General features: G+C 37.2%; 1 protein-coding gene across 1 annotated transcript; it reads left to right on the forward strand.

Moving 5' to 3' along the window:
• The first annotated feature begins 2,372 nt into the window (after nt 1-2,372).
• Nucleotides 2,373-14,950, forward strand: LOC145783427 (uncharacterized). The gene is made up of 6 exons (XM_082595301.1): nt 2,373-2,646; nt 4,697-4,956; nt 9,955-10,153; nt 10,654-11,829; nt 12,239-12,298; nt 12,993-14,950. Exons 2-6 carry the CDS (start codon nt 4,762-4,764, stop codon nt 13,169-13,171), a joined length of 1,809 nt encoding a protein of 602 aa, XP_082451427.1. The 5' UTR covers nt 2,373-2,646; nt 4,697-4,761; the 3' UTR covers nt 13,172-14,950.
• The last annotated feature ends 3,572 nt before the right edge of the window (nt 14,951-18,522 follow it).

Here is an 18,522-nt window from a genome sequence, read left to right on the forward strand (position 1 = left end):
CATATTTTTTAGCGGTGAATTGCTGAGCCACAGGTGGTCCATTGCAATTAATAAACATCAAACAGCTCACATTATCAATGAGCAAAGATGCTCTTAAACCTGTGATAATATTGTTCAACTGAAAACACGTTCACATTCAGCTGTCGAATAGGGTAAAGTTGAAATAGCTGTCAAGAGAGGCTTCAAACCATTGAAATGTCATCTTAAATGCATCAAAACATTAATTTCATACTTAGTTCAAACTTCAGTTCCTCATCAATGCTGCAGATAAAAATATTTCTATGTTCAATACACTTATTCTCAAACAGCAATCCAACCAATTGCTGAAATTTACTATTTTGGCTGTTGAAGTTCTATGTTGTATAATTATGCAAAAAATACCACAAAAACTATATTTTTGATGTTTAGTCAAATTCTACTAGCAATAGAAGAAAAAGTTCTCTTAGAACAGATAGAAATATGGGGGTCTTCTGAATGTTTTAAGCCATTAAACAGATTTCTAGCACCAGTAGAAGTGGAGATAGAGCAATTTTGACCTCGCGTGACCTTTGACCTCAGGTAGGAGGGTCAATTTAGAGGTAAGTAGACCAAAATTATGTTTGGGGTTGTTTTTTAGGCCCAAAGACAACATTACAACACCTTAAATCAAAATCCAAAACATTAAGTGAAATTCACTCCACCCAAATGGATAATTCTTGCAGAACATCATACATTAGGAATCAGTATCGGCACTCTCTTTGGAAAACCAGAGGGTATACGATTAGTTGCTCAAAAAGTAGAGAGTATACTGCGTATACCGCTGTATACCCTCGAATACAGCACTGCAACTATTCCTAAAACACACACCACTTTGTAAATAAAATTATCAATATCATTTTGTAAAAGAAAAGATTGCAACAAAACTTTAACTTTTGCACTTTGTACTGTACAAAATATAAAAGAAAGCACTGCTTGCTTAAAAAAAGTTGAGTTTCTTCCTCAATATGAAAACAATTTTCATTTTACAAAGTTTTTGAAGTAGGTAAAGGCGCGAAACGAACGTAGGGAGGGCTCAATACCTAAATCAGACGATTGAAAAAAGAAAAAAAAAACAAAATAAAACTTGTGTTGATGGATGTTTTTAAGAGGCCACGGAAGAAAATCCAGTTCATTTAGATTTTTTTACTTGCATTTTTTCTCAAACTTTTCCGTTGCTTAACATTAGTTGTAATACAAAAAGATTTCACTCCAATCATGTTTGAATGGAAATCTTCTGAAGCTTTATGGCGTGACAACTAAAGAATACGTCACAAGAAAAATATTCGATTTCAGCCAAGCGTGAAGAGTGCGTGCAAGCAATCGTGACAAGAGCCAGATAAAGTTTTCAAGGTTATTTTGCTCAAATAGCGCATTATAGACAGCAAGCAAAAATAAGAAAAGGCCATGTTTACAAAAAAGGTTGTGTGGTTTTAGCATCATTACCTTTCCAAAAACATTGACGGAAAAGCTCAGCCAAATGCGATTTCATATCTTCCGCAGTTTTTGGTCTGTGAAAATATCACAACCTTCTCTGAGAAGGGTCGTTTTTTGTCAGTTTCTAGTCAAGACTTTTTCATGAATCATTCGATTACAGTTGTCTCAAAACAGCACAAGTTAGTCTGCTTTGTTAAGCTTTATATTCGTTTAAGTTAAGCGTTCAAGCCAGTCTGTTTAAAGTAATAATAAATCTGAGATTTTTAGATTGATAGTAATCACTTTTTAAGCATATTTGCCAGCATTATTGCACCGCACTTGCGATGCAGCCTAAAATAGAAAAACGCCAGAAGGTAAAACGAAGCATTGAAAAAGCAATTTATTTGCTGAAACTCCAAGATGTTCCGCTAAACGTCAACTAGAGTGAGACAGCCTATTTGAGAAGCTTGTGGATAAATGTTTTTCTAAGAACAAGCAGGAAAAAGCAGCTAAAGTTAGCATCCAACAAGTCAAGTTGTAGTGCTTCAGTTTTTATCTGTTCAATAAAACCACATTAGATAACAACTGATTGTGAAGTAAAGTTTGATGAGTCAAATTGTAATTTTCGTTTTGAAAAAGGTTTTATAACCGTGTAAAACTTAAGTAAGAATGCTGTCCTTTTCACGAAACGAGCTTGGGAAAACTTAAATGTTAGGGTTTGGAGCTGACTGTACAAGTTTGTTCATCAAAACATTGGTATCCACAAAAATTGTTCATCAAAACATTGGTATCCTACCGCATTTTGACAGTTTGAGAGGTTTTAAATTGGCAGTGAATGGAAATGGATGAGTGGGATTCGGAAAAACTCAGCTTTGACGTAATAAAGGTGTCGTTTTCTGAAGGTTAGTTTTCAATACCAAATACTTTATTTTACAGAAATTTAATCAGACAGGCTACTTGGCAGTTCATAGGCCATAGCCGTTGCAAAGCTGACTGCCGAAAGGCTAAAAAAAAACGAAGCAAACGCGAGAATTGTGTGACTTATTGCCACTTTCCTTTCAACGAAGCTTTCTCGTCGAAAGCTGAACCAAGCATCTTAGCCTGCCCAAAACAGAACCCTACAAGCTTCCAAACTACTGTTACGTGAAGAACTACGTTACAAGTTGTAACAAACGAACCTGAAGCTTTCGCGATTTCTTTTGCTCGGTTTATCAGGTAAATAATTTCTTGTTAAAAGTTTGTTAAGACAATAATTGCACTTATCTCTTGTCCACGTAACAACCGACTGAGGTTTAAACGTTGACAAATTCAAACAGCCAACAAGTAAGTCTAGGCGACCTCTCACAATATGAAAATAGAAGTACGGTGTGTTGTTTGTAGCAAAGGCCAAAGGGGTCTGAAATTTCTAGTCAAGACACAGTTTTTGCATGTTGTTTGTAGATTTACAATTTAGTTTTTACGTTTTATATCAGTTTGAATAATAACCAAATAAATATAATTATTTTTATTCTATATGTTAATGAAAGGATTGTATGTTGTAATGTCTATTGGTGGAAGGCTTTGCAGTTGTGAAAACACATACACGCCATGTTCCATACGGCGATGCGGGCCCACAGTGGTTGAGTGGGAAACATTAATTTTGAAAAAATAAACGAATTTTATCTTTTAAAAATGTCACAGCAAAAATTATATGTTAAAAGGGATATCGTGACTTAGGATGTCAATTACGAATGGCTGCATCATTGTAAAGGAGTTTGCGAATGTTGTCTGTAATAATATTTTACATCAAAATAGTACCTTTCTTTTTCCTAAGGTCTGTCTTCTTCAAATTCGATTTTCAAACTCGCTTTCTAGTACCTTTCTTTTTCCTAAGGTCTGTCTTCTTCAAATTCGATTTTCAAACTCGCTTTCGAGTATGTGCGTTCGGATAGCGAATACTGGTAATTTTGAATATGATTAGCCAAATATTTTGACTTTAATGTGTAATTTTCATGTGGAAAAGATATGTTTGTAAACGATCTTTTTTAGCTGTGTGGTTTATTGTAAGAAGGCACGTTTGGACTAACCCGTAACATTAAATTATTTTTTTGAACTTTATAACAATTAATTATTTTGGACGCTAAATTAACGGCAAGAATTATTAATTTTCTGGTTGGGGGTGACTGCTAACAATTTTTTGCCTCTGGAATTCCATCAATTGTTTGCTTTTTACTCGTTATTTGATGACACGCGATTTCTGAGCATTCTTTTCAAGACAATTGACAGGCGCAAGTTTATTTTTCTAATATTTGTCAATCTGGTCAAAAAACACGTTGAAACAAAAAAGTGACAAAACATAACGTTTTTTTTACGGAGATTGAAGTTTTGCATACTCGTTGACAATGCTTGCTAGCGCTTCATGAAACGTTGAAGCGATGAAAGATTAGGTTTTGCTAATTAAATGTATGTTCTGAACCTGTGGTTTTAAGCGTTTTTCTTAAAGGCAAATGCTAAGACCGTAGATGTTTGCGAGTCCCAATTAAACACTCGTTTTCGGACGAGCTTACGGTACATATATATTCAAGCAATCAATAGTTTGGTGTCAGTTCTCAGCTGGTGAAGTTGGACAGATGGCAAATGGCATAAGAAATGAGATTTACTGGGTGATGTTAAGTATATTTGCTAAAGAAAAAACGTGAGAAAAGCATACTCACACTTCAATAAAAAACAGCTTAATAGATATGCTAACTATATAATATAAGTTGGTATTGATAAACATGCAATCAACCTATTTTTTTATGAGTGTACAGCAATAGGCTCATATGAAACGAACTATTTTCTTCTTTGTAGGCTAATGTTGTATTATGTTACAAAGTAATAATCGTGCCCAAGCAGAGATACGAACCAACTTGCCGACTGTTGATAACTGACTTGAAATTTTCGATAAGAACTTTTCCTATATTTTACTTTCTCTTCTGCATGAATCATAATACAACGGATTATAAAATCACCAGCCACTGAAAAACTGGGAAACTTGCTTTCAAGCGCATTTCATCCAGTCACTTGCTAATTTCTAAGAATTCTGTAAATTTTCTGACCTTTCACTTCTGCCTGCAGGTGATGTTAGCTTCAATAATACTGCAAAGCATTGAAAGAGAATAAAAGTTGATTTTTAGAAATTAGCAGCCATTTACTTTTCAACAGTTTACAAAATCTGCAAAATGTGACCAATCAGCAACTTACTTATTTAATTGCAGGAAACTTAACAAAATGTTTGTTTTTTCAGAATTTATTTGTTTAACTTTTGACTGGTGCTTGGCTGTCCCACGCACTATTACGTCGTAACCGCAAATGGCAACCGCCGTGGCATTGAACCGCTTTCCGACCAACTTTTCTTCTTTTGACTCCACCGACAATACACCGTTGTTCCCTTGCGAACTTGCATCCTCCGTGTCCGAGACATCCTCCTGCTCACCTGTATCTTCCCCGGAGCTTTCTTGCTTCGACCAACATCAGCTGTGGGACGTCGGTGTTGACAATATAGAGGTAGGCAGGTTTATTATGTTTTGGAACCTACTTATTTTCGTACACATACTACCTTGCAAAATCATTCTTTTTTGCGTTGATTCCACAAAAAAAGACGGAATTTGCTGGTTGGGTAATGGGTTAGGCAAGCGAGTTATGATGTACCCACTCAGTGGGTAGTCACTACCCAGTGGCAATCAAAATTTTCTTGCTAGCAAAATTTAAAATAATGTTAAGGTCTTTCACTTTCAATACGCTACACAAGCGGAGTTTATTATTATCATTAGCCTCTATACAAGTATGCGAAACTGCCAGGATTGAACTCTCAAAGAATCTTTTCCAGTCCGAGGATAAAGATTCAATCAATCTATCAATTATTTTGGACTAGATGTTGTGCATCTCTGATGTTGTGGCTGGAAAATAATTTATTTTACATCAATATGACGTCAAACAGCGTTTGTAGCACCTCACAGAAACGAGGTTACAGATGCTAAATACATCAATTGAGATAAACCATGACTTGAGATAAACACTTGACCACTATGTAACCAATTGAGCTAGCAAATCAGTCACTTTTCGTACAGATCAATGTTTGCAGCAAAGGACTGATTTGCCGGCTGGGATTGTAGTTGCGGGTCTACCTATCTCTTTTCAAGAAACATCCCAGCCGACAAAATCTGTCCTTTTTGCATTAACTTAACATCTGTAAACGTTAAATCAATGTAAACTGAAATGCTTGCAAGAAAACTGCGTGAACGAAACACTTGAGAGCCTATATTCCCTTGTGTGCTTGAAGCCGGCTTTTGATTCCCGTCTTTCATATCTGTGCAAAGCACTTGAAGATTCTATTTACATATACTTGAAAATTTTGAATACCAATATTGGAGTTGCAAATGTATTGAAAAATTTTATATTACAGAGCGATGTGCAAATAAAAGTTATGTCATGCTGTGGTGACTAAGACTAAACACGGGTTTATGTGAATGATTCATTTGATTCATTAGTGTGATGAGAGCGTCAACCGCTAAAGGACACTTTTATAACAATATTATTCCGCCAGTGAGGTGCGCAATAATTTTTCATGGGGGGAGGGGTTTGAAAAAAAATTTCAGACCATTCTAATCGTACCCAACATTTAGTTCACGGCTGAAACGAAAATGAGCCCATGATAGGTCACTAAACGTACACTTGTCATTGTGCTTATGATTAGGATCACAAGATGGTGGAAAAAGCTTGAGGAACATTAGCGTACACTTTCTTATTAAAAATTTGTTGGTTAATGCAAATATACAATGTAAATCGTGAATGCAATCTACTGTCGATTCAAAATATGGCCGCTGTTTCCTGTGGAGTACGAAGACGTTTTTCATTTGAGTTTTGTTAAGATTGCATTTTGTAGCAACAAGGAATTTAAAATAATTTACTCGTTGTAGTGCTTTGCTTTTACTTTGGGACAGAAAAAGGTGGGTTAAAAAGATGATAAAAATCTCTACAAACCCTGCGATTAATTATTATTTATTTATCAAACAAAACACAATTTTGAAATATGTTGTGTCTTGTTTGAAACACCCCTGAGTGAAAGCAGTCAGTTTATCTTGAAATAAATACGATTTATGCAATTCCACGCATTTTTGTCTTGAAGCTTTCTACCTTGTAGCCTACGATTCTCATGCATTGGCATATTTCTTCTCAGCGCATAACAAAACCAAATTGCTGAAATCTCGAAATCAAAAAAGAGAAAAGACTTTTCCGTCAAAATGAAACAAAACATTGCTTTAAAAACGTTTCAATGTAACATAATCAATGCATCATGGTATTGTCATCAGTAACTATTAGGGTGCAGGGAACAGTAACGGAACCAGAAGGGATTTGTAACTTCCACCCTATCCTTAAGGTGTATGTGACGTTGAGATAGTGGATTAATAATAATAATCATAACTTTTATTATTATTAATTCAATTATCACGATATCAGAAACCTCAAAGGAGATGGCTAGAGTTCATAACCCCTCTGCCTACGCTACAGCTGAGGGGTGCTCACAATCTTAATGAAAAGCAAATAAGCTTTAAGAGTTTTAAAAAACATATTTGTTAAAGAAATTTCAAACCATAATCACAGGGATTGTGAGTAATGCAAGCGGAACGTCTTAAAATAAGGACAAAGCCTGTTTCTAAAAATAGCTGAAAAAAGTCTTATTTTTGAACAACTCGCAAACAAGTTTATGGCGAGTTAGCTTGCTTAACTGCAAAGGTATGGCAATTGCGCATTGTCGTCTTTTACCTAAGTAGCAATATCCAACCGTTTTACATTGATTCAACGACTAGCTTGAAAAAGACGAATTTTGCTGCCTGGGTCAGGCAACCATGCATGCCATCGAAAGACAATCTTGAAATGAAGGTTGAGTGAAAGCAGAACTTGCCTGTTCATTGAAGCATGACTCCAATCATCTGCCTTTCGTTTTGGAGTTTGTTTGTCTTGCATAGGCCTTCAAAGCGTAAATGATGTATTAGAAAACTGCCAACAGATCATTATGAGCAAACTCTGTATTCACATACAATTTGTGTATCATAAAATAAATCTTTTATGAGCAATGGACATCCTGAATTCAGGGGCGTAGCTAGCACAAAATTTCGAAAAAGGCAAATAAGTACTTTTGCACGTGTGAGTGAGCCGGCAACAAGCTACCAAAAGCGGAGCACCCTCAGGGGTGTTTAGGGGACCTCCCCCAAATTAAAAAAAGTACTTTAAAATTGTGCATTTTGAGAGTACTTTTAGCCTAAATCAATAGTAAAACTTCGTCAAATGATGCTGTAACAGAGTATAAAGTTTTTATTTGAAATATTTCGGAAGAGGGGGGCAACTGTCCCCTTTTTTCCCCTTGACTCCGCCCCTGCCTAAATTATACAACGGAGAGTATCATTGATGAGATCCCAGTTGATAAAAGCCATCGTTGTATATCGTTTGAAAGTTTATCGACATTGAAGCGATGCGAAAAGACCAAATTTTGATTGCAAGTTAATTTCTAATTGCAAAATGGAAATTAAGTTAATTTCTCGAAAGCCATTTTTTTTTGGATCATTATGGTTGAACAACTTACTTTGCTGGTGTGACTTATGATCGGAATAACTCTACTTTTGGTTATATTGCACAGGTTGAAACCTTATGCTTAGGTGCAAGGACATGTTAATTATAACGTTGTTTCAACGTCTCACAATGTTGAAACGCAAAGATGTGAGGTCCAAGTCCGAAGGATTTTGATTTAGGAAACGGTTCCTGAAATCTTTAGCGATTGTTGTTTATGTTTGATGTTTGTAAAATCGGAGCTTTGGTGGCTTTAACGTGGAGCTGTTCTATTTTTGTTCAACAATCATTTTTGTGGTTTTCTTGAAAAGTGCTAAGAATAATTGCTTTCTATATCGATACGAAAGATTTCTTAGACTAAAAGACTAAGTTGTAAAAAATGCAATTCTGGGAAGTATTTCTAATTTGCTATCTGATTTTGGTAATTTCATGCCAGTACGCAAAGTGAAGGGATGTTTTAGTAACAGTTTGTCACGGATGGCGCAAACTTGTTGTCGGATGAACGAATTCTTAACAGCTCCTCACAAACTTAAACATATTACAAATTCATTGACTACGCATACGAATGTTGGAAAGCCTTTAAACAAGGAAAAGATTTAATACACTCCTGCTGAACCATGTTCATCGAGACATGATAAAGTACATCATTTAACCTGGAAACATTCCTTGGTTTATATCGCTTTGAAGTCGGAAAATGCTACAGAAATTTTAGGTTTTTACTTGTTAGGTTGATTCTGCGAAACAACATATCTTAAATGAATGTTTTATGTTTTTGATAACTTACAAATGTAACAGGTGCTGCTTAAAAACTCAGGACAGAAAAGGTGCATCTCTTATTGCGCATCGTCAATGTGTTTGCATGACGTTGCAATTCGGGACGTGACGTATGCAAAGTAAAATCAACAAATTAAACTTCGCCAAATTTTAGATGTTTTTATATTCATTGATGTTTCTATAATGGTTTAAGAATTGTGTTAAAATAACTTTTAAAGGCTTTTGGCGTTGCAGTCTAAGCCTCTAAGTATAAGAAATAAAGTCTGACTCACAACTTTGCCAAACTTTTATTGGTTGCCAATCGTAGTCATAAAAAATTTCAAGATACAAATCGGTAGTGATTCGTTTGCTTGGTGATTCTCACACCAGCGGACTTTTCAATCAGTGATGTTGACAGGGGGGGGGTCCAGGGGGTACTTTTGAACCCGGGCCCAGAAACTTGACGAAAGTACCGCGTATTCTTTGGATACAGTGCCTTTTCGCAGATGTGTCTTGGTTTGGGCCTAGAAAATTTATTCGGTAGGCCTACCGGGCCTAAATTATCCTCTCAACGGCCCTGGTTTCACCAAGTGTGAGATTAAGTTGTGCATAACATTTCATCATATCTTGCAAACACGAGCTGACAAGGCAGAAATTCAAGTTTTTCTATCGGAGAGCATAATTTGCTTAATTTTCTGTCTAGCCTATGGCGATCACCCACAAGCAACTATAGTGATTCTGAGTAGCAACCCAACTGGCAAATTTGTCGCTTTGTACATTGATTCAATGCCTTCAGACGTTAAATCAATTGCAATTTTGGTAGCTGTGATGTCTCCAAATGTCCGGAAATATAGCTCGCCACTAACTGTTCACTACACGGTTACCTGCTATTGCTTTAAAAGATAATAACTACTGCAGTTAAAATGAGATTACATTTCCCAAATTGCTGGTTTTGATGCAATTTTGTCGAATTGATATTAGGTGACGTTGTATTGCTCAAGTATGTATAATGTGATTTCGATAGAGGTTTTTTACCTCACTTGCCTTAAGTAGGCCACGTAACGATTTGGATCTTAATTGAAGGTTAGCTGTGGAAGAAAATTAGGCCGTCTTTTTGCTGACTTGAATTGAAGATAACTCTGGCTTGTTTAAACCGTGAATTTGAAAGTAATATTTAAATTTCAGTGTGAAATGGGGGATTATTTTTTGCATCAACGGACCGTCGATACGACTACAATGAACAACAGTGAAGTGAGAATGCTTCCTTTTCAACAAACAACAGATCAATGTTTCCCCTTAGATCCCACTGCATACAGAAGAGAAAGCGCCTCCGACATTAGCAACGCTTTCATATGCAATCCTCCCGCAAATGGTGGCTCAGCAGGTGAATCATTTGTTACAACCATTTCATCATTAGATCTTCATAAATACCACTCATGAAATCTTAGGATCTTGTAGCGTTGTGTGACGAAATAATGACGCTTGAAAAGACTTGGTTCGACATTTGTCCAGAGCATGAGGCTAGGTTTTTGCAAGACAAATGACATGTATGAAGACTGGTTTCCTTGTCCTTCCCTTTATTTAATTTATATATTTAATCATGTTTAGTCTCTGCTTATGACAACATAAATGTAAATAATATGGCCAATGGCCAAGCAATGAAATAGCTATGTTTTTTATGTTATTGTCATAATGCACCTAAATGGATAGCGAGTTAAGTAGTGTTCCTATTATTTCACTTTGAGTAAATGCCAGTTAAAAGTTATATGTACTTTCAGTCGCATTTTGTTTGAATAAGAACCTTCTGATCCCACTCTAGGTTTCAGCAGACTGAAACGATTCCATTTTATTTACTTGTACTTCAATTCGTGTATATTGTTTCAGGACTTGGATCAAACCTCAACACTTTTCAACAAAGTAACAGCTGCGATAACGTCCAGCCAAACAGCACCTCCTGCGCCAACCTCAATTTAAGCGTATTCTATGAACAAACAAACATGGATTTCCGTAGCACTGCGGAACAGTCAACCAACAATGACGTTATGACGACGCCATGCAATACGATGACATCACCACCCGGCAGTCCAAACTTGATGAATCCTCAACCGGTGTCGACCTTCATTCAAAAGTCAGATGCGGTTCTATATCCCCCATCTTCCTTTGGATGCACAGAAGCGCAAGAAAGATTCAACAGATCAAGATACAACCCGGAACCCACAGTTGCCGCCATTGTTAATCAGAGAAGACATGCTTCCATGCCTTCTATCGCTGCTGCCAGTTTAGCTGCTCAAGACGCAACGATTAGTAGCTTCAAGAAACCTCGCACCACCAGCCTCACAGCAGATCACTGCTCTCTCCCATCGACCTCTCCCATCCCGTCCTCGTCACCGCCCCACGTTCCCTCTCAATTACAGTGCCCGCCTCCTCAGGAGCTGTACTCCGCTCAGCAGCTCATGGGAAACCAAAGCTACCAAGTCAAAACTGAAGTCCCCGAGTGTCACTCTATAGAGCAAGGGGGTTGGTTTGAAAACAATGCTCCCAACACTTCTTTCAGCGATAACTTTTGTCTCAAAGCCGAACAGTTTCGAAGCATGAGATGTAGCAACGATGTATGTGGACTTGCTACGCCACCTAATGACAATACCTGCACTCCCATCATTTTCAAAGAAGAAAAGCACTTTGCAGAAGAGCAGTGCCAGCAAAATCCTCCTTATCCTTGCGTCCAAATCGACAACCAGTCCGGGTACCAACCGACCACCCATCCACATTTTCCTCCTCGTCAATTACACTTCCCTTCGATCCTTGAGGAAGCCGTGTCATCAGTACAGCAACGACGAGAGGCTCATTACCTACCGCATCATCAGTCCAACCCAATCGCTGATAACTCTATTCCTAAAAGAAACTTTTCCCACGTGCGCGCCCACCCTTATCTCAATGGGATGTCTCTAAATCCCGCGTACGCGATGGCTGTCAACGGCACGATTCCTTACCGACCAAGGTACACCAGAAGAAATAATCCAGACTTGGAGAAAAAGCGAGTTCACAAGTGCAGCCATGCTGGTAGGTTCATGTTCAGAACATATTTTTTCGCTAAAGGTTTTGTCTGGGAAACTATTTTTGCAGATTAGTAAGCATGACTAGGTCACAATGTCATGCAAATGATACCAAATTCAGTTACTATTCTCTAAAAACCTCTACAGCCTGTTTCACCCTTACTTTGGAAGTTGGGATCATCAGAAAGTCATTATTCAAATGGAATCTATTTGATCCCAAGTAAGGGTGAAGCAGGTTGTAGAGGTTTTTGGAGAATACTAACTGAATTTGATGTACACCAAGTTAGGTTTGCCTGCCTTCTTTGAATTTGACTTTGTGTTTGTTCAATCTGAATCTACAACTAAGAGACCTAAGCCTAGACAGGACTAAAAACTACGCTACTTTAAAAAAAAGTAATTATTTCTTTAAATTTCAGGTTGTACCAAAGCTTACACAAAAAGTTCGCACTTAAAAGCTCACCAACGAACGCATACAGGTAAAAATTATAGCAATTGGTGTTGCGCTTTTACTTAACTTGTACTAATAATTATGTGAGTAGCCTACCATAATTACATGCAATACTTTCAAACCTCCATATTATGGCCAATCAGTCCATCACGTTTTTGATTAGAAATAAAACTACATTTGCCAGTGCGCAACTGCGCATGCAACCTGAAACAGGGCTAACTTATTCGTTTTTGTAACTACTTTGTTGCTACTCCTATAATCTAACTTAGTGGTTATTAACCTTAATTATCACCTCCAATCCAGAATGTGTAGTAAATGTGCAATAAGCATGTTACAGCTTCTGACGCCATTCTGACGCCACCTACAAATCGCTGCACTGTAGTGCTTTTTTGCATTACTTGTACTTTGTAAGACGTCGTATTTATACAGCCATTTGCCAGTCGTGTACGTGCACAAAAACCCTGCCTCAAAACGCCCATGATCGTATCAAACATTTTTCATTAACCATCTTGATATTTTGGTATTTGAGGTTCCTGTTTCTTGTTTAGATCAACTAACCGACAATAACAACAATCAACAAACATTCAATGTGAAAAGAGCTTTTGTGAGCTTTCTCAGTGCGAACGTGACAGAACCGAAGCTTGAAGCATCCAATAAACATAGAAAGTTGTGGTTTCGTGGACTTAGTTTTCCTTTTTTTAAAGTGAAATTTTTATCTTCAGGGGAAAAACCGTACACATGCAACTGGCAGGGATGTGACTGGAGGTTTGCTCGCTCCGATGAACTCACAAGACACATGAGGAAACACACCGGCGCCAAGCCGTTCAAGTGTATGGTGTGTGGAAGATGCTTTTCCAGATCAGATCATCTGTCCTTGCATATGAAAAGACATCAAGGGTGAACAACTGGCCATTAACATCAGAGACCCTGAAATCAAATTAGCCCTTTTTGGAGTGATTTAAGATCGTCTGTAGACGTTCAATCAATGTAAAAAGGACTGGTTTGATAAATGGTATGCGGCTGGTCCCGAAACATCCCAGGTTCTCGACCTGGGATCATCCCAAGTGACTAAAAATTAACAATTTTGTGTTGTTTCAATATAGCCACAAAAAAGATGTAAAAATGATCCTCTTTGCTGCTATAAGTTCAATTCTTTTTTGCTTGCTTGAACAGTTTCAGCTTTTGCAAGTTCAAGGCATACGCTATTGTCCCGTTTTAACGTTTGTCCACGTAGAAATGGTGTCAAAAGTCAGTTTTGCTGACTGACAAAATTCTATGTTAATTACAGCTTATTTTAAGCCTTGCTAAACAACCCGGAACAGGAGTTTCAATTTTCGGCTTATCATAGGCGGATAATGATCTGAGAACGAATAGATTTCGATCTATAATCACAGACTATAAGAGAACTAAAGGAATCAGCCATTTGATTATTCACCAATTGAAGTAGTGATTTTGGAAAACAACATTCGTAGATTGAATATAAGCTTGGTGTAACCGTCCAAGTAAATCAGCTCAGCACTCACAAACTTTGTTATACATCAGTGTTTTTAACTTTTCTTACTTCGTAATGACGCTATTATGTGTGTACTGATGAGTTCAACTCGCCCATTTTTGTGACTGATGGTGACTAAATCTTTTTTTGACTGGGTGCCTTCATTGCACTTACCGTACGATCTTTATTCTGTTTTATCACTGCTTTGTGTATATTGTATTTGCACTTTACGACAAAGATGACTATCCATCTACGTTACTTCTACGTATTACAACATCAATATTTGTATAATTTTGCGTTTTATTTATGACCGTTAACACTTCCTTTTTAAGTTTATTGCAAGTGTTTTGTTTTTATTGCGCAATTGACAAAGAAGATCTTCCAAAGTTTTTACTTTGTGACGATCTTCTGCTGACTCTGTTACCTCTTTGAGGCAATGGTACAAACCTAACTTGTCGACAACATGCCAATACGTTTCAATTATGGGAAATGACGTCTATTGGTACTCTTTGTCGATCAATTTTTTTTATTAAATTACTTCTAATTGGAGGTGGTTGCAACGCAGTTCCTATACCACCAGCCTACGTTTGTCGAAACATGGAAAGAAGTTTGAGAAAAATTTTCAAAGTTTGCAAAAAATTTTGGGATATGAAACGTTTTATGAGTTTTCAGTTGTAAATTTTTGTACATTTTGAAAATTTTCAAGACTATTTTTTTTGTCATCCTGACGAAGTACAGTAGTCTACAGATTAATGACACTGTTGTGCTTTGCAAGGTGGAGTAATCTTTTGTTACTAACATATTTTGTGTAATTCTGGCAAATTCGTTTTGTCTCAAGTTGCCAAAAATCTATTTTGTCTTCAATTTTTCCTTGTCGCAGTGTCACAAATATTAATTTTATGTTCATCTGCTTTTGAAAATCACCGCACCCAAAGATTATCAAACTCACACACCAATGTAAAACTTCAGCTTTGTAAGTTCAACATTAAACCAATGTTAAATTGTGGAGATAAAGACATTATCCAAACAGCAAATCAGCCCTTTTTTACATTGATCCAACGTCTTCAGACGTTGATTCAATGTAAAAAACGGTTGAGTTGCTGTCTGGAATATAAACCAAATTTGACTGCAGTGGGTATTGTTTTCACTGGATGGTTGACATACCAGATACGCAATAAAAAAGAAAAAACAAGACACAAACGTGGTGTAGTTTTTCGTCAACTATTCTCATTTCTAACCAGCAAGATGAAAAAAGATCTTGAGCGATAGTTTGCTAAAGTGGTGATCAAGCTCAAAAAAGTTGCCTGGAAAATGGTGGGTTGGTCTAAGGTTCAAATTAGACAACCAAAAGATATTCACAAATATCTTCGCGTTTTGATAAACTTTGTCTCGTTGCTCGACCTACTTATACCAGAAATTTGAAATTGTTCGTCTATGTTCTTTCTTGTTTGAGGTAGCAGAGACAAGTCGGTGTAATAATGTTGTTGCATCGTAAATATGATGCAAAAGTTGATAAAACTTAGTAGACGAAACAATATATTAATAGATGAATAAGTTATGAAAGGTTTTCCAACAGCGACAAATACGGCGCAACGAAGTTCATATTTAAATGCAGTAGCGTCGACAAGGGAGGAGGGTCCATGGGAAACGTTTGGACCAGGAGAGGAATGATTTTAAGGGTAACCTTTCCAAGTAGCGGTGGCGGTGGGATGGCGCAACAGATAAGGCGTTGGCTTTCCAATTATGCAAACCTGTGCATTCTTTGAATACAGTACATTTTTCTAAGAAGTGTCTTATTAATTCCAGGCTCGAGAATCTCATTGCAACCGGTCCCAAATTATCTTCCCTGGTCACATCATCACATGTACCTGAGTGAGCGCATTTTGAAGATTGGCAGAAGTCCCAGTTGAGTCGGTCATGTGACGAGGGTGTCTGTTCAGCTTCAAAGGACCTCGATTCGACACTTACATCGAGCACGCTTGAATGACATTTAAAACAAGTTTAATTTTCTTGCCTTCCTTCTTCTTCAACTTAATCTTCTAACTTGATAAACCTGTGTAAAAAGACAAAAATCAGAAATTTGTTTTGTGTAAGGCGTTTTGCATTGTTCAATAACGTCATGCATGAGCAAAGCCGCTCCTCATGTCGTCACAGAGAACAAACCCAGGTTGTTTGTTGTTGCCACACAATTGCACAAACACGGCTGCTTCAAGTGATTAGTAGCGTTGCAACTCTCAAGTTTAAAGAAAACCGTAAAAAATGTGGCAATGCCTTGCACAAATTTGAGAACTCATCAAATTTTACGGAGGTTGAAAAAATCACTAAGCTTCTTTTGAATTATTGGAACTTTGGTCGAGTTGTTGCAGCAGAAATGCAAAGCCAAGTAACATTACTAGATTCAGCTTATTTACTTTTAGCACGTAAAAGGAACTAAATGAACATGTATTTAGGCCTACATTAAACATTTTCGATACATCGTGGTGGAGCGTCCTTCAAGGTTGCTTAAGGAGACCTTCAAATTTAGGAAGCGTGTATTGTAAGTCTCCCTATCCTTTTCTAAACTTTATTCAAAGCACAACATTTTAATTCTTCTTTACAAACACCAAACAATATCAACACCAAAAGATCTCAGCCACCCGGATGGCATTAACAAAAAACTGAAGTGATTGAAAGTAAACAGTAAAACAATACTAGCTCTACCTTTGAGAAGGCGCTTTCCCGCAGGTAAAGCGCTAACGAATTAGGTGACGCGTGCGCAGAAACAATTAAGCAAATGAGCCTCAGGAACACGTAGTGCTCTCTGTCAAGTGGTCAATAACAACAATTGTTGTTTTTCGGATGTTGGTCCAGCTAAATTATTATTATTATTATTGTTGGGGATTAGTGATTAGGTAGCAACATTCATTTGTGGGAAAATATCGTTATTTTAATAAGAAGCCAAATACATGACCACGTCAAAAGACCTGCCACAACTTCTTCAGATGTAGCACACCTCAACTAAACCCTCTCAAAGGTTGCCGACCCTTTCCCTATAATATTTACTGCAATAGAAAACTAAACACGCTAAAAATGCTAACACGATCAAAGAAGGTATTTTTGCAGCCAACCTTGTCGGTGATGCCCGAGTAGACGCATGTGACACTTAATAGTTTAATGTATAAAACTCAAACAATCTATCCAAACAATAAATGCCTTTCTCTGCTCTGCAGGTTTTAGATGCTCGCCAAACTAATGTCCAGTTTAAGGTTAATGCAATGTCATCACTCTGCCCGCATAAAGATTTGAAAACTGTTCAGCTAAAACAAAAGTTTGTTTGGAAATTTTAAATTTGTAGAATTTTATCACATTGAAATTTTTTGGAGTCGGAGTTATTTTGTAGCAATTTTGTCAGAATATTTTCAAATATTACCAATAGTGTTGATAAAGGAGTCCAGCGGTGATTTCGGACCAGGATAATTTTAAGCGCCTGGAAGAAACTAAGAAAACACTGCATATTCTCAGCAGTTTCTCTTGTTTTACCCTAGTTTTACCCTACATTAGCATAGCTTACTGCTTAGTAGTTTGCAATTTAATTTCGTATGACACCATTATAAGCGACAACACGTAGGCTAATAAGTAGGCTACCACAAGCGCAGCTAGCACAAAATTTCCGGAGGGACAAATACTGTAAGTATTTTTGCACATATGAGTGAGGCCGGCAATGAATCACTGAAGACAGAGCACCCACAGGGGGCGTGGGGGCTTCCCTGATAAATTTTTGAAAGAAATACCTTAAAATTGCATAATCTGAGAGATTGCACAATTGCCCTTCCGTAACCGTAAGTCCGTAACACATATTATGTTGCATAAAACAGAAGGTGCCCTATGCACATCAATGTAGTCCAGAAAGCATCTCCAATCTGGGGAAGTAAGATTGTGTACACCTTTGCTTTCCGAGACTCAAACGAAAGAAAACCATCATAAAAGCTAAAGTCTTTGGGTGAAAGAGGTTAAAATGATATGACGTCACAATGTCACATTCAAGAAAGATTAATTTGTTCTTTGTTGATAGTTGACTATGAAATTCATCGCTAAGCTGCGAGCACGAATCACTAAATGCAGGACTTCTCAATCGGGGTCGGAAATAGCATTATTTTGTAATAGGCTATCGCCAAAAAAATTAAAAATTAGCCTACAATGGTTAGTTTACACAGTAAACTGCCCACCAAAAGGTCGCATAAAAAATTGTTGTTTGAAATGGGTCGCACGTTAAAAAAGTTAGACAAGCCCTGAGTTAATGCGTTTTGTTGGCTGCATGGTCGAGTGGCAGCAGCTCAACGTTAGAACAGATTGCCCACTACACAGCGCCTTTATATAGTTTAATCTACACCTGTACGTCTTTAAACACATCACAGGTGCAGGCCTACACATTTATGTACATTGTATTTATTGAGTTCCATTAAGGATAGGGGATCTCCTGACTAAGAAGCAGCAGGCCGATGCTTTACAGTTGTAGAGCGAAATGCATATATGCCATAAATAGGGCTCTGCTGATTCTCCATGCATTTTTAATAATAAAATACATTTATGTATATTCTCACCTATGTAGAGATATCTTACACTTTTGCTGCATTTTTTGCAAACAAATTTTTCAAAGTCAAACATAATTTATATCAGAAAACCACGTCATGACATTTGCTTAATCAAGAAAATTTGCACTTTATTGCAGTTGCTATGGAGATGCTTACGTCAATGGACATGGAACAGCATTCTTAACTATA

Source organism: Aplidium turbinatum, chromosome 14 (genome assembly GCF_918807975.1).
Source record: "Aplidium turbinatum chromosome 14, kaAplTurb1.1, whole genome shotgun sequence".
Classification (NCBI taxonomy): Eukaryota; Metazoa; Chordata; class Ascidiacea; order Aplousobranchia; family Polyclinidae; genus Aplidium; species Aplidium turbinatum.

Coding starts and splice junctions, on each gene's coding strand:
- LOC145783427 (XM_082595301.1), top strand. CDS start 4,762: ATGGCAACCGCCGTGGCATTGAACCGCTTTCCGACCAACTTTTCTTCT. Junction 4,957..9,954: donor TCGGTGTTGACAATATAGAG/GTAGGCAGGTTT, acceptor TTTAAATTTCAG/TGTGAAATGGGGGATTATTT. Junction 11,830..12,238: donor TCACAAGTGCAGCCATGCTG/GTAGGTTCATGT, acceptor TTTAAATTTCAG/GTTGTACCAAAGCTTACACA.